The following is a 14,467-nucleotide window of genomic DNA, read 5'->3' on the forward strand; positions in this document are numbered from 1 at the left end:
TGGGAATAATTTTTTTGGTATTTAATGATTTTATTTTTCATAATGACTCATAGTTGCTACAAAAAGCTAACTTAGCCTTCCTATTAACAAGGCCCTGCTCCACAAATCAACAAAGAAATAACAATTGATAAAAGTGATACAGTACCCCCTTTTTTCTTTTTCTTTTTTTCTTTAAAGGGATAGTTAAGTAGCCGAAATTTTCACGAGCTCTTTGAATTTTGCTAAAAGTCTACTTAACGGTTACATTGCTGGTTAAGTGTATTTTCCTACCTCTTGGGTAGTTTTGCACACACACCAAAAACAAAACAAAACAAAGACAAAACAATACGTTGCACTGAATAATGAAGCGTCTATCTTAAGGAAATAATATTTACTCATGTTGTATGTATGAATGAACGTTGGAGCTGCTGTGAGGGGCTCGTCCTGTCCCGTCAGCTCTCTCCCCCGCTTCCAGCTTGTATCCTCCCACATCACATCACATCATTGGGGCGGGGAGAAACCGTTACCTCAAAGTACCCAGTTTGGCACCGGTTTAGACTTTAAGAAACCGAACCTATCTTGCCGGGACAAATTTCAACACAGTTTTCAAAGACGAACTGTTTGGCAGGTTTAGCAGTAGACTGTTTTTTCCCCCTTTTATTTCGAGAAGAGATGAGCAAGGGCAAGCACAGTAAGCAGGTGCCGGAGCCCACCGAACCCCTGTCCCCATCAAAAGGCCAGAAACCCACAAGGATGCCCAAGTGCTCCCGCTGTCGGAACCACGGTTTTGTGTCTCCTCTGAAAGGACACAAGCGTTTTTGCAGCTGGAGGGACTGCCAGTGCCCAAAATGCAAACTAATAGCTGAGAGGCAGAGAGTCATGGCGGCCCAGGTAACCCTCATTTTATTGATTTGCATGAGCGCGTGCTGTGACGATAAGCTGAAAGTAACGTGTTCTAACGGTCGAGGCGGTTCGTCGTTGTAACACATTGTTGCATGTTAAAAACAAAATGTAAATATTAAGGAAGCAATAGAAATATTTATTTTAAACACTTTTTAAAAAAAAATAATAATAATAATAATATGGACATGTTTTCTTCTGTGCACCTTAGTTTGATTTATTTTATTTACTAACTCATGGCTGTTGGGAGCTTAACAAGCTTAGCTAACAGCGTAGCATAGCTAGCTTATAGAACTCAATACTGATAAATGGTGTTTTGAATGAACTCTCACACTTGTTGCTAACAGCAGGTGGTTTAAAAACAGTTAAAGAAGCTAATACTCCACGTTTTTGTCTTCAACACTAAATTTGCCTGTGTTATCCATTAAAACAGCTCCAAAAACTTAAAGTCGTGGGTTATTTTACCAAAGGTGTTAGAAAAAATCTTTTTTTTCAAGTTACTTGACAATAGAAATGCTTGTTGGTACAGTATTTGTTGATATTATGTCAGATGAGATGTCATATTTTGATCATTTTGTATTGCAAAGGCGAAGAAAAAAATCAAATTTATTAAGAAAAATGATTTTTGAAGACATACTACACATTGCGTTCATAAGCTATGGTGCGTTTTTCTAATAACAATAATGTATAATTATTATAAAGCAGATATTGAGTCTATTCAAAGTTATAAGATAAGATAGATGTTTCATTTCCTTCCCTCCAGGTTGCTCTGAGAAGGCAGCAGGCTCAGGAGGAGGAACTTGGGATTTGTACCCCTGTGTCTCTGGCAACCTCTGAGGTGATGGTGAAGAATGAAGCAGGACCAGACTGTTTATTCTCAGTGGATGGACATTCCCCAACACCTACCAGCACTTCTGCATCTTCTCTGTCCATCACAGGTTAATATTTATGTCTGCATTCCTCTCACTATCCTAACCACCTGCTTGATAAATAGATTATGACAAGTGATGCTTGGACAATCAGAAAAAGTCTCTATTTTGTCACTCCAAACTAAATTTGTCACTCCAAATTTAAATTTAGATTTTTATTACATTTATTTTTTCTATAAATGTCAGAAAAATGACTTTGGGCACTTTACATAAGATAACGTCCCAGTTGTCTTTGATAAAATGTATGTAAAGCTGCAAATGACTAAAAAAATAAATTTATTTTCCATTCTAATGAAAACTACCTCTTGCAGTCCAACTTCAAAAAAATAAAAAGAAAGAAAATGTTAAGTGAGAGAACACAAAGTTTTCTGCTCCGAAAAGGAACCTTTTTATAAAATCTAAAGATGTGGATGAAATTCATTTCTTTAGGGATTCTTAAATCTAGAGGAAGTAAAGTAAACCATCTTGGTTGTGATGGTGCATTTTTTTTTATGTCGAAATAGATTAGATATGGTGCACAAACTCACAATTAATGAAAAAAAAATCAAATATGAGACATTGAACATCAATGAGAGACGTCCTTATGGGAAATGAGGGGAAATTAAAGCGTAAAAGGGCAGGGTATGGAGTTAAACAAAGATAAGTCCGCCTCTGTCCGCCTGATAGCACATAGGAAGAGTTCACCATGGTCAAGGCTGCCCATGTCTCTGCTGGGATCCTGCTTTGTGCTCCTGTGAGACTGAACTTTGGGCCTCTGGCTTGGCAACAGAGAGGGAAAGACTGAGGTGGAACAAGGAGTCGAGCACTCTGTGACTCACTGATGACAAGAATTAGAACAGGGACAACAAATGTCATTATCTTCTGCTTCACTGGCGAACATTGTCTTCATTGTGAAAGACTGAAAGATCACAGTCTGCCTGAGAGGAATGTGGCCTTGTTGATAAGGAAGGAACAACTGATAATAACCAGCATGATTTGATGGTCATTTTCATCCCACAGTACATCTGTATTGTGTTTTGTGTTGTGTGGGGTCTGCTAAATTGACATCAAACATTTACCGCCTGCAGATGGTGCTGTTGACAGCAGTTTGAGTTTGATGATAAGGAATGATTTCTCTTCATTCATTTCACTTCATTATCCATCAAAAGATCTACTACATGTTTAGATCTGTATAACTCAAGTAGATCTTAACATTTCTGTTATATAGGATAATCTTTGATAAATAAACACTACAAACAGCATTTCAATTAAAGATTAAAAAATAAATAAGTAATAATACAAAAAAGAAAATAAGATTTCATTCTTCTGTCATTTATGTATGTTGGCACTGACATACTTAGTATTTCATCCAGGGAGCCGCTCGGCCTTGTCCCCCAGCCCTTCAGCTGGTTCCCGGGCCCTCACAGAGGGACAGTCAGACCTGCTGCTGGAAACCTCCTACTATAACTTCTACCAACCTGGGCGCTACCCAACGTATTACAGCAACCTCTACAACTACCAACAATACCAGGTGACTACATTACTTCCCTGATTTTATGTGCAACACTCCTGTTGAACTACATCTTTAAGGGCTGACCACCAGTATTTAACTGCAGTGCACAGGTCAGCAGATATTTGTCTCACTTGCATCATAAAAACTGTTGATGATGACCTTCATGTTGCTAACTTGGCTTAGCTCAAAGCATTTAATTTGCTAAGATAACGCACAGCTCCCAGTCATATCTGTATAATTATGTTCAGATTTCAGCTATAAAATGTGTTTCATTCAAATGATGTTAACTTTTTATTTGTCATACTTCGTAGTATTGACTCTTCTTTGCTATGAATGAAAGCAGCATTTAAACAAATTTTGACAGTCATGCAATCTCTTAAATTAAAGATACAGTTCTGCACTTAAAGAACAATTACCTTGAAACTTAAGATTTACAAAGACACTATCTTTTTTCAATTTTTATTTATTAACTTTTATTTTTATTTTTTAGTTCTGTTCAGTAAAGAATTCCTGATTTTTCTTCCTTAAAGTAAAATTTAAATCAGGTATTTAGATGAAATGCAGATTAAGATTAAAAAATTGTTTCATCTAGCAAGTAATGGTAAAAATTGAAATTAATATTTAGTTTTTCAGTGAAAGCACAAGGTTGAACAAGAGTAAAATCTGTTCTGAGTAATAATTACAACATAAACAGCACACAAGGATCGGAGGAAGGTCAGTGGTATCATTTTTTTTTAATGAGCACATTTGTTTTTGGATGTATGGTACAGAAAAAAAACCTGAATTTGTTTCCAACTTTTAACTTTTTTGCTTTTTGGGCTGAGTCAGATGAAGTTTTTTTGTTTGTTTTACAAAGACATGGATAAGAAGGTTTTATTTGTGACAGCACAGACACTTTGCCATTAGACTCAGTAAGGAGACTTTACCAAACACTCCACACATGCACACACACACTCATTCAGCCTTGCTTTCACTGATCTGTATTCTCACGCTGATTTATCCTTAAATGTATCTCTATTGTGTCAAATGAAATGAGCTTGCGCGTGAAGCAAATTGGATCTATAACTCTCCTGTGATCTCAGATGAGCCGGTTTGTTTTTTTTTATGAAGAGCATTTGTTCATCTCCTCTCTCCTCTCCTCACCACCCCCTTTCTTTCTTCCTCCTCCACGTTCCCCCAATAGCAACATCTAGTTTTGGGGTCACTGCCTCCGCTAACCTGCTGGTGCACAGCAGAGCCTGAATTGCAAAGGTTAATGGTATTGTCTGTCGGCAGAAGAACAAACCGCTATGCCTCAGTGCTCAAAGGAGAAAGTGAGCACATTAATGCTAATCAGTTAGCACTCTTTAGCATAATTTAGCCATCCTCCTTAGTGATTTATGATATTTTCAGTGAAGGTGTCAGGTTGAGAGGGCTACGTGCTGTGGTTATTTAAATTCAGGGACTGCTTTTTTAGTTTCTGCTCAAAGAGCTGGTTATTCAGGGATAAACTTCAGTGCCATTGGTACACAGTTGCACATCTTTGACTTAAAATGTATGGTAATAACCACAAAAAGAGACACAATATTTCTTTAGAAACTAGAGATGGAGACCAAACAAGAACTTCTTATGTTTCTCCTTTACCTGTCCTAAACCTCCACTGTGTGACAGGCTACACTTCAAACTGATGTGATTATCCTTGAGTTACTCTATTTCATTTTGTCTCTGCAATATCTGTGGACACAGTTTTGGCTTCAATGTCTTTTCTCATTCACTTTTATTGTGAGTTTCTCAAGGTGGTACCATTTTCTTTTCTTCTTTTTAAAATCAGGTGAAAGTGAATATGAAGTGTGTGTATCTTATCATTATTACAATACATTAATAGTCTATGTGTTGAGCCTTAGGATTGGGTTATTAGATTATTAGCACTTCAATACAAAAACAGCATGCATGACTTTTAACCAATCAGCTGATCTTAACTCAACTCAACTCAAACTTTGTTTATAGAGCACATTTAAAACAACCCACATTGACCAAAGTGCTCTATGGATTAAAAATCAGGGGTGAGAGAAAAAAAATAGAGAAACGAAAAATCAGGATTTTTTGATGACAACATCAAAATTGTGATTTGTCAAAAATAGTTTTTTTTTTTCCCCCAAACTCAAATTCTTTATTTCAGTCTTTATTCATGAACTGGATTGGAAAAAAAGTTACCACTTTTCTCCAGCAGAGGGTGAAATGTTTGTCTTTGACTCACGTGTTGAGCATTTTATGGGAAAATATGGCTCCTAGTCTGTAGACATTATCATCATTTAACGTTTTCACACGGTCTAGTGTTAAAAAACCAAACTAAAAATCGTAAATATTGAAGAATTGCAATTTAAATCGAATCGGCACCCCAAAAATCGTGATAGAATCAAATTGTGAAAAAAGTGTATTGTCCCAGCCCTGTTAAAAATGGCACAAATAATAGGATACAATACTAAGATACATAAAAACCAAGCGGTAACCTCCGGTGTAAGAATATGAGAAAACGCTGAAGTGCTAAAATCTGCTGTTTCTCAAGTGTCCGCATGAGGCTGGCTCTGGAAGTACAGGAAGTCACATGCACACCTATTAACCTATTTACTGCCTGGTCCAAAAAACGCCTCCTGCCTGAATTGCTAATTTCTCTATCAACACACTGTACAGGATGGTGAATTGTTTTCTAACCCTGCAGTTTAGAGGATATTTAGATTGCGAGCTTGCCCAATCAGAGGCACAGCTCAGGTCACATGACTGACAGGCACCCTATAGCTGTACCTGAAGCCCTTGCCCTTACCAGTATGGCCGCGAAGTTGCTTTATTTTTCGTTTCAGAAACAGACAGGTGTCATCTGGAGACTACGTCCATGTTTTATACAGTCTATGATAAAAATAATAAATTGAAATAGAATAAAATGAACTAAAATTGGTTTTACTGACGTAATTTATGTAACTGGATACCAAAACAGTTGTGAACATAAATGCACAAGAAGTCTGAATGGTTTGGTAGCATCCTTAACAAAAACAAGACCTGAAAACAAAATGTGTTTTTTGTTCGAGTTTTTTTTTTCATATGTATATAGTCGTTAAGTTGCAATGGGTCACAAAATTTCCCTAGTTTCCACGGTAATGATTTGCACATAGCCCCACAGACTCTCAGGCACGCTGTCTGCTTCTTCTTGGACTGTTGAAATGCTGGTTAGCTCTGCATTTACACACCACCATCTTAAAAATACCTGTTTATTGTTCTGCAGAGCCTTTACCTCTTTTTCTGTTGACTTTTGTGTCATTGTTTATAAAGCATGTGCCGTTTTTACTTCCACAAAGTTCAGCATTAATAATTCCTCCATCTAACAAATGTAACGCGTTGTCACCGTGTAGTGATCTGGAGCTTTCCCACTTATTAATCAAAACCCACAAGTCAGCACTGTGGTCTTTATCAGCACGAGGCCATCTACCTCAGCCTCTGCTCTCCTGTGCACTCAGTGGTGCTTGGCTGTCATGCAGGTGGAGGATGATAAAATAAGGGTGGTGCAGAGCTTCCAGACAGGTGATGGTGCCAGATAAGACAGGCCCACTCAGGGAGGTGAGGAAGCCCCCCCAGGAGTGAGCAAAGAGACTTTAGAGGAGAAGTGTTCTTACTTATATCAATTGTGTTGTGAAGTTGTTATTAAGGTATTTTTTGTCCACAAACAAAAACTTTAACTCCATCTGCTCATTCTTACTGAAATTTGGAGCAAACATTGTAACCTAGCAGAATCCAGTGTGATGAAAATGTAAGAGCAGGCTATCGTTGGGTCATCTCACCTCTCTGCTAATGCTTTCCTATAAACCCTCATGTTCCTTCAGTGTGAGACAAACTTCGCCACCCACTCAGCTGGTAAGAGGTGTGTTGCAGTACACAGGATTTATGGTTCAGCTAGGTTGCGGGTCACTGCTGTATGACTTCGGTAGAAACATAAGATTGAATTTCCTTTTCCTGCTGCTCTGAGGCCATCCATGGTTAAGCAATTTAACCTTTCAACCATCAAGCAGAGATTTGAGACTGTGCGTATAAACCAACAGGACCGTGGAGCCAATCTTAGAGACTCTTCGCCTTTCACATTATTGTAGCATATTCAAAGTGGTGCACACTCCCAAGGAACTGGTTATCAGTTTGGCCTTTGTCTGCTGGAACATGGAGAGAAGACTGAAGGCATCCCACACTGTTTTAATCTCCTCTAGTAACAAAACTATTCTGAGCCCCTTTTTTTCAACTTTGAGTTCCACGTTTTTTTAATTACTGGAAAAAATGGGATGCCACCTCAAAAAAGGGTCTGGGAAGGTCTTTCATTTTTTTCTTCTTTGAAAGTCAACTACCTTTGGACCTCAACCCAAGGCTAGGTTTTGATGCTTTGTTCATGCTTGACTTTAAAATCTGTTTCTTATCTTTAGATTATTTTCTTGTTTTTTAAGTTTTATCTAGACATGCACCGAGCAATTAGTGCCAATTTTCTTGATTTTGGGGGATTGGTGATTGGTGATCGGCCCATCTTCACAAATGAAACTGATCTTATATACCTCCAGGAAGGTCTGACAGCCAGCTATTGTTGCTTTTTGACCTAAATCTCAGGACACTTTATTGGTTGTTTAAGTTAAAACATAAAGATTTGATTGTTTCACAGGCATTGTTTAATGATTTTCAATAACATAAGATTGGAACATTGAAGGTATATGCTGTCAGTTCTAAAAAATAAAAAATAAAATTTGGTATCGGCCCAAATCGCTATCAGCAGGTCAGGCTTTTTAAAGATCTGTGATCGGCCAGAAAATTGTGATCAGTGCACCTCTAGTTTTACTATTTTTATTATTGATCTTTCTTTTTCTTTGTGACAAAAAGTGTTTTTGATCCCAGATGTTGAACAGTGATCACAACACTGATTTCGCATATTTAATCTAAAATGTTTCATTTCATTAGATTTGCACCTGTTTTTGAGTTTCTCTTTATTTATTTTTTTATTAAAAGCTAATTAATTTTTTATTAACAATACCATCAGACTGGAACAGAAACAAACACTTACAGATACCAACCTACATACAATGGAAACAAAACAGAGCAAAACTAGAAAAGCGCTCAGAGCGGGCAGACCTCCACCAAGCATAAAGTGATTGTCATGCAACACTTTAGTCTTACTTTAATGTTATACTCCCTTTCAGCAGACTGTCTGCTACAATTTGGTGTTAGTTGCAGGTTTGTACGATAATTTGTTTCCTGACAGTGTTGAAAATGATGATGACTCAGTACATATTTCATATTCTGGATCTTAGTATCAAGAATATTGGCAGGATCTGGATCGTACTTTTACATCTGTCAGAAATTATGGTAACCTTGTCTTGTATTGTTTTGCAAAGCAATCCGACCATTTATGGTGGAGTTATATACACATATGGTGAAAACAGCCCTATCTTACAATAATGAAGAATCCTTTAAAAAAGTCCTGGATCCAGACGGTGATCCAGATCACCTCCAAAATTTAATCACTTCTTCCTTATCCCATTTTAAACATTTCCTGAAAATTTCATCAAAATCCATTTGTTACTTTTTGAGTTATGTTGTTTACAGACAAACATACAAACTCTCCCAAAAACATGACCTCCTTGGGGAGGTAACAAATCAAAAATACAAAACAAAACAGAACAAAAGATAGATACTGCTTTTTCCACTAGAAGGCTACGTTACATTTGAGTTTCTGTTTCTTAAATTTTTTGTGGAAGGTGCTGGTGTACAGGCTTGCGACCTAGGTTGCACACTCCATGAGACTAGCTCTTTAGTGGGTGACCCTGGTTCATATCAAATCTATGAAACCTTTCCTGCACGTCACTTCCCACTCTTGCCGTTTCCTGCTCTTTCCACTGTCCTGTCCTTCCGCTATGATTAACCAAATATATCTGGGAGGAGGGGATGCAAACATTACCAATTCACGAAGAGTGACTTATCAAACCTGAACCAGAGCGTTTAAGCAGTTTATGTTAAAAAATGCCTCTTTAATCACTGGATGTGACCCTTTGAGTAAAGAAGGAAACTTTCACAAAGACAGTTTTGTTTGGAGCTGTTTGTGTCCTGCAAACCGTAAGCTTTGTGCACCTTCAGCCCTCGGCTCCAATCTGTGTTGTATTTTTCACAGCCTAATACAGGAGCTGAGTGTAGCTTAAATAACAGTTTATAAAGCTGTCGGAGAATTGATGGTGTGGACAATACGGGTGACATATTACAGGCTGACAGAAATCAAATTCCATAAAAATGAAATTGAAAACCCTCGGTGAGGCGGCCTTGCTGCTGAGTAGACAGCTCGTTTTAAAGTTTTCAGAGGACTGGAGAAAAGCAGCACGGCATGTTGCAGACCGTTTTTAGAGCAGACCACAGACCTGTGAATTCAAACACTACGATTCTCTGTCATGTATTATTTTATTTCCCATATTTCCTCCTAAGGTTGCTGCTTGTGAATAACTGAAGCCTGTTTTGGAGGCTTATGTTGTCAAACATGAGTAGAGACATAAAAGCAGCAATGATGGTGTTGTGTTCGATAGATTGAGCTGAAGAAGTGTATACAGCTTGATTGTTCTACATAAATGATCTTTATCGTAGATGTTTTACTTAATATTTTGTGTTCCATCATATTTTCTTTTTTTGGATGAAGCAGATGCCCCATGGAGACAGCCCCCTGACCAGCCACAACGTCTCCACCCAGTACCGCATGCACTCATATTACCCAGCAGCCACCTACCTGCCCCAGGGCCTGGGCTCCACCTTCTGTGTGCCACCTCGCTTCAGTATGGATGACAACAACAACTGCTCTGACACCACCATGGCAGCCTGTGAGTGACACACACACACTCAGTCACACACACTCACTTACACACACACGTCTCAGGCCCCATAAAGTTTACCCAGATTTTATCAACAGTGTGGTTAAGTACATCCAAGGGAGGAGTGCACCAAGACAAGTGTGTCATAAAATTTATAAGATGAAATAAGTATAGAGCAAAGCTTTTTTTAAATGAACTTTTACTGGACTTACTTTTTTCTTTGTGCTTTCCCTTAAAGGCAGAGCTGTGTGTACTTGAGTTGGGCACACATTTGTGTTCATATCTCCGAACTAACTCTCCCTTTTCTATTAATTGTATTTAAATTAGGGCTGTCACTTTACCACGTTAATTAGATTAATTATAAAAATATGTTATAAAAACTAACAAATGATTGACTCATTGGCTGCCAGCCATTTCCAGAGCATCTTGAATGATCTTTCAAGACCCAAATAATAATGTTTTCTATCACTATGTAAACACCAAAAGTACCTTGGAAAAGTGGACTTTTGTTTTTGATCCAAAAAAACAGACAAAACCAACTTTTTTTTGACCCCGTTCATCTTGGCGCTCAATCCTTTGTTCTTCTCCATGATCGATTGTCTTTTTTCAATATCACGCCGCTCTTTCTCTCTGAACTACCGCGACACATCCTCAGTTTGAGCGTGAGTTGCTTGAACTTTTCGAACTTGCAGCGTCTCACTTTGTCTCTGTCATCTCACATCTTCTCCTCATATCCATGCTGACCTCTCATCCAAAGAGCGAACTGCTCTCACCCACAGTAGTTTACAAGCATGATTTTGATTGACAAGCTCCGCCAGACCCCGCCTCTGTAGACATCAATGACAGCAAACAGGGACATTTTAATATTGGACAGTTGAAAAAAAGTGGATTGATAAATCTTCTCTTCTTCGTGTATTAATTTGATTAGTCATGCACTACAGTTTTGTATTGTCCTAGAATTCCTAGAATTAGAGGAGCTTAAGCAGATATGAGATTAAAATGCCATTAATCAGATTAATTAATTACAAATCCTGCAATTAGTTACATTAATTTTTTAATCGCCTGCCAGCACTGATTCAAATCAAAAATACAAAATGAGACAAATCACAGGGGATTAAAGCACTTAAAAGGTCTTAATACCCCTCAAACACCACCAAATGTGTTTTAATGACAGAGGATTTTTTCCTGCCCAACATGGTAATCCACCTCAGTGTGTCAGTAGGATTACTAAATGGTCACTTTGTGTGGTTTAGTACAAAGACCTCTACCTTTAGTGTGTGAATTAGGGATAAGTCATGATTTTTGAATAATGGATTCATTGTAAAATAATTAAAAAAGTTCCTGTGATGATTATCTCATCTTAAAAATGCGTTTTTTCAGTTTACTCCAGTAGTCCCTGATTGTAATGTCATATAACAGCCAGACACTGGTTTTGGGCCCTTGAAAGGTTTTCCGTTACATAACAAAAAACCTTCCATAATAACACTAAGAAAACACAAATAACTTGAGAATGTGTAAGTGCCACTGTGAGATTCAGAACTGGGGAATAACTGGAAAAAACTCTGATTTACCAAAGATTTCTACAAATAAAAAATTTAGGTTACATGCAAGATTTGCTTGGTAATACTAGAATTTACAACTTTGCATTTAACATCCATAGAAATGTTAGATGGATCTCCATCTCTTTGTGTCTGTATGGGGGCGCCAGGGACTGTTTGATCAATCTGTGAATAGTCTGAAGTGATTATCTTACATTTTATTGGCTTAAAATACCTTTTCATACTGTGAATTGCTGAATGTGACATGAAGTATAAAAGTACTTTGGGTGGTCAGAGACAAGAAAAACTCCACATTACCAAAGTCCATTTATTAATTTCAGGATAGGTTTGTCTGTAACCATGGGCATCATTTTTAATCTTGTTTTATGATATACTTTCCAGAGACTGAATGAGGATCTTGAATTGGAAATCAAATGGGTTTCACCAGTTTTAACCTGGAAGTTCAGAACCATTTATATCATTTTTTGTGGTAGTAGCAGTTTGTAGTTGTAAAGAGATTTTATCTGCGTACATGTGGGTTTTAGTCTCTGAAAGACATTTCTCGTGAACAGTAAAAATTGATCAAAGTTAGTTGAAAAGGATAATGAAATAAGGTTTGTTTAAACATTTGGACAGTCTGTTATAAATTTGTGGCAATTAGTAGCAGTATAAATTGAACTCTAATAGATAATCAGTCATACCTTGGTGGTAAAAGTTATTATCCCAGCATCATTTCTCCATCAACATCCTTTTTTCAGTGAGAAACATGGCTGACACCACCAGCATCACAACCCTTAAGACCCCCACATCTCTCCCGGTGCCTGTGTTTGTTTATGACTTTCACCTGTCTATTTCCTGTGAGGGTCCCATGTCGGCCCTGCTGCTGTGAAAACGCCACGCTCCATTACAAAAGAACAACAATCTCAGCGGGTGGTCCCACATTTGGTGTCAGCTCAGACCCAAACTGCAGTGGGGTGGGTTAAGGGGGATCTGAAGTTTTTATAAACTTTTTACAACTCATGATGCCTTTAAAGTCACAATAATTATTCACACAGTTTTATCACTCAGCATATTTACTTTTTTCTTAATCAGTTAACTTTTAATATAAAGTTTCTTGAGAAAACTTAAGTTAAGATTTGGTATCATATGAATAAAATTGATTAGTTATTCTTAGCATCTAAATGTCTCTGTAGGACTACATCCCTTCTTTATCTTTTCATTTTCAAATTTTATTGAATTTCTTGTTAATAAATACTCAGAGAAATGTAATTTACTCAACAGGGTTTTTGACTGATGCATTAAAACTTGTTTCAATGCAGGATGATGACGGCAATGGCTGCTGCTCTGAAGTTAAATCACACATAATCACATGTAGTAATGAAAACCAGAGAAAATGGACTAGAAACACTGTTTTATGTATGATTCTTCTACATTTGTTCCCTGTCTCTGCTGTAATGCAGAACTGAGGTGAAAGCTTTGTCCAGAGTTGACTCAGCATCGTGTTATCTCAACGTCATTCTGAACACTTGATATTCCCCTCCGTGTGTGGGAGTGTGTGGTATCTGCGCGGGGCTGAAGACGAGCCTTGTTACTGCAGAGGAGGCTCTCGGCTCCAGCCTCAGTGTCTGAGATGCTGTGTGAAACATTCGTACTTTCCCTCGTCTCTTCATACGTCTGCATGTGCGTAAAACTTGGACTGTGTCCTTGATACGGTTCCAAAGCTTGTTCACATCTTATCAGCTGAGTGTAAATCACCCTGCTGGGGTTTAAGTGTGTTCTCGTGATCATCAAATGGTGAGCTTTGCGGCTAAAAGACACAACATATAAACTTAAAGACTTTATTTTACACTTTATTTACACTCAACTTTTGTAACAAGGTCTCATAACACTGCGAAAAACTCCATCTGCCGACACTGTATTAGGGTTAAAACAGGCTGCAACAAACTGATGGGAGACAGTGGCTGTTGATACTTTTTTCCAACTTTATGCTAACTTTAGAGTCTAACTTTAAATTCAACTCTCATAGAGTGAAACACATTTTGATTCAATTGTCACGTCTGAATTGTTCATTTAATGCAGCGTAGCAGGAAAGACGTCTTTTGCTGGGCAAGTACTGATACCAGGTATTGGTATCGGGCTGATACAAGCCGTTTTTCAAGGTATCATTTCTTGTGAAAGCTGCCGATACTAGCACCGGATACTCAAGGTAAGAAAATCTTAAATCGAGCAAGTCCTTCTCGTCAGTAATTGCTGCTACTTGCTGCTGTTTAACGCTACGGGAATGTGCGTCAGGTCCTGTTCAGACAACATGAATGAACCAGAGTATTAGGAGTTAACAGTTTAAGTGTTTTATTTTTAATAGGGATGTCCAGATCACGTTTTTTTTGCCCCCGATCCAATTCCAATTTTTTTTATTTTGAGTATCTGCTAATCCCGATATTTCCCAATCCGATCTTTCAGCAATGCATTAAGAAAAAAGAAAAGAAAAAAACTCCTACAAGTTGTCCTTTGAGTTTTTTTTATTTTATTTAAATGAAGGTGTCATTCTAGCCAACATGGATATAGCTTTTTTTCTCTCCTTAGTGCAGCATTGGATCAACAAAATAAAAATAAAGCTTCTCAGTGGTGCACCACAAGATTACCTTGTATGTGTGTGACAATAAGGTTGCAATTTCTTGTTTGCAATTTTGTTGTACTTGTTATAAGGACAAATAAAGTTCTATTCTAAAATTAATGATGATGTGCTGTTATACACGTTTTAAGTAAAAACAAGAACTAAGG

At 37.7% G+C, this 14,467-nt stretch overlaps 1 protein-coding gene across 2 annotated transcripts in view; it reads left to right on the forward strand.

Annotated features, from left to right (window-relative positions):
• dmrt1 (doublesex and mab-3 related transcription factor 1) overlaps positions 1-14,467 on the forward strand; it is a 32,878-nt gene that overhangs the window by 299 nt on the left and 18,112 nt on the right. Inside the window, exons 2-5 of one of the 2 annotated variants that reach the window (XM_074670706.1) lie at positions 650-870; positions 1,643-1,817; positions 3,161-3,318; positions 9,980-10,157. In XM_074670706.1, coding sequence (XP_074526807.1) covers positions 650-870; positions 1,643-1,817; positions 3,161-3,318; positions 9,980-10,157 — 732 coding nt within the window. Of the gene's footprint in view, positions 1-649; positions 871-1,619; positions 1,818-3,148; positions 3,319-9,979; positions 10,158-14,467 lie in introns of both variants that reach the window. The other variant, XM_074670707.1, reaches the window with a different exon arrangement.

This window comes from Halichoeres trimaculatus, unplaced genomic scaffold, assembly GCF_033239565.1.
Source record: "Halichoeres trimaculatus isolate MK-OKI-2021-1 unplaced genomic scaffold, fHalTri1.1 fHalTri1_scaffold_5, whole genome shotgun sequence".
Classification (NCBI taxonomy): Eukaryota; Metazoa; Chordata; class Actinopteri; order Labriformes; family Labridae; genus Halichoeres; species Halichoeres trimaculatus.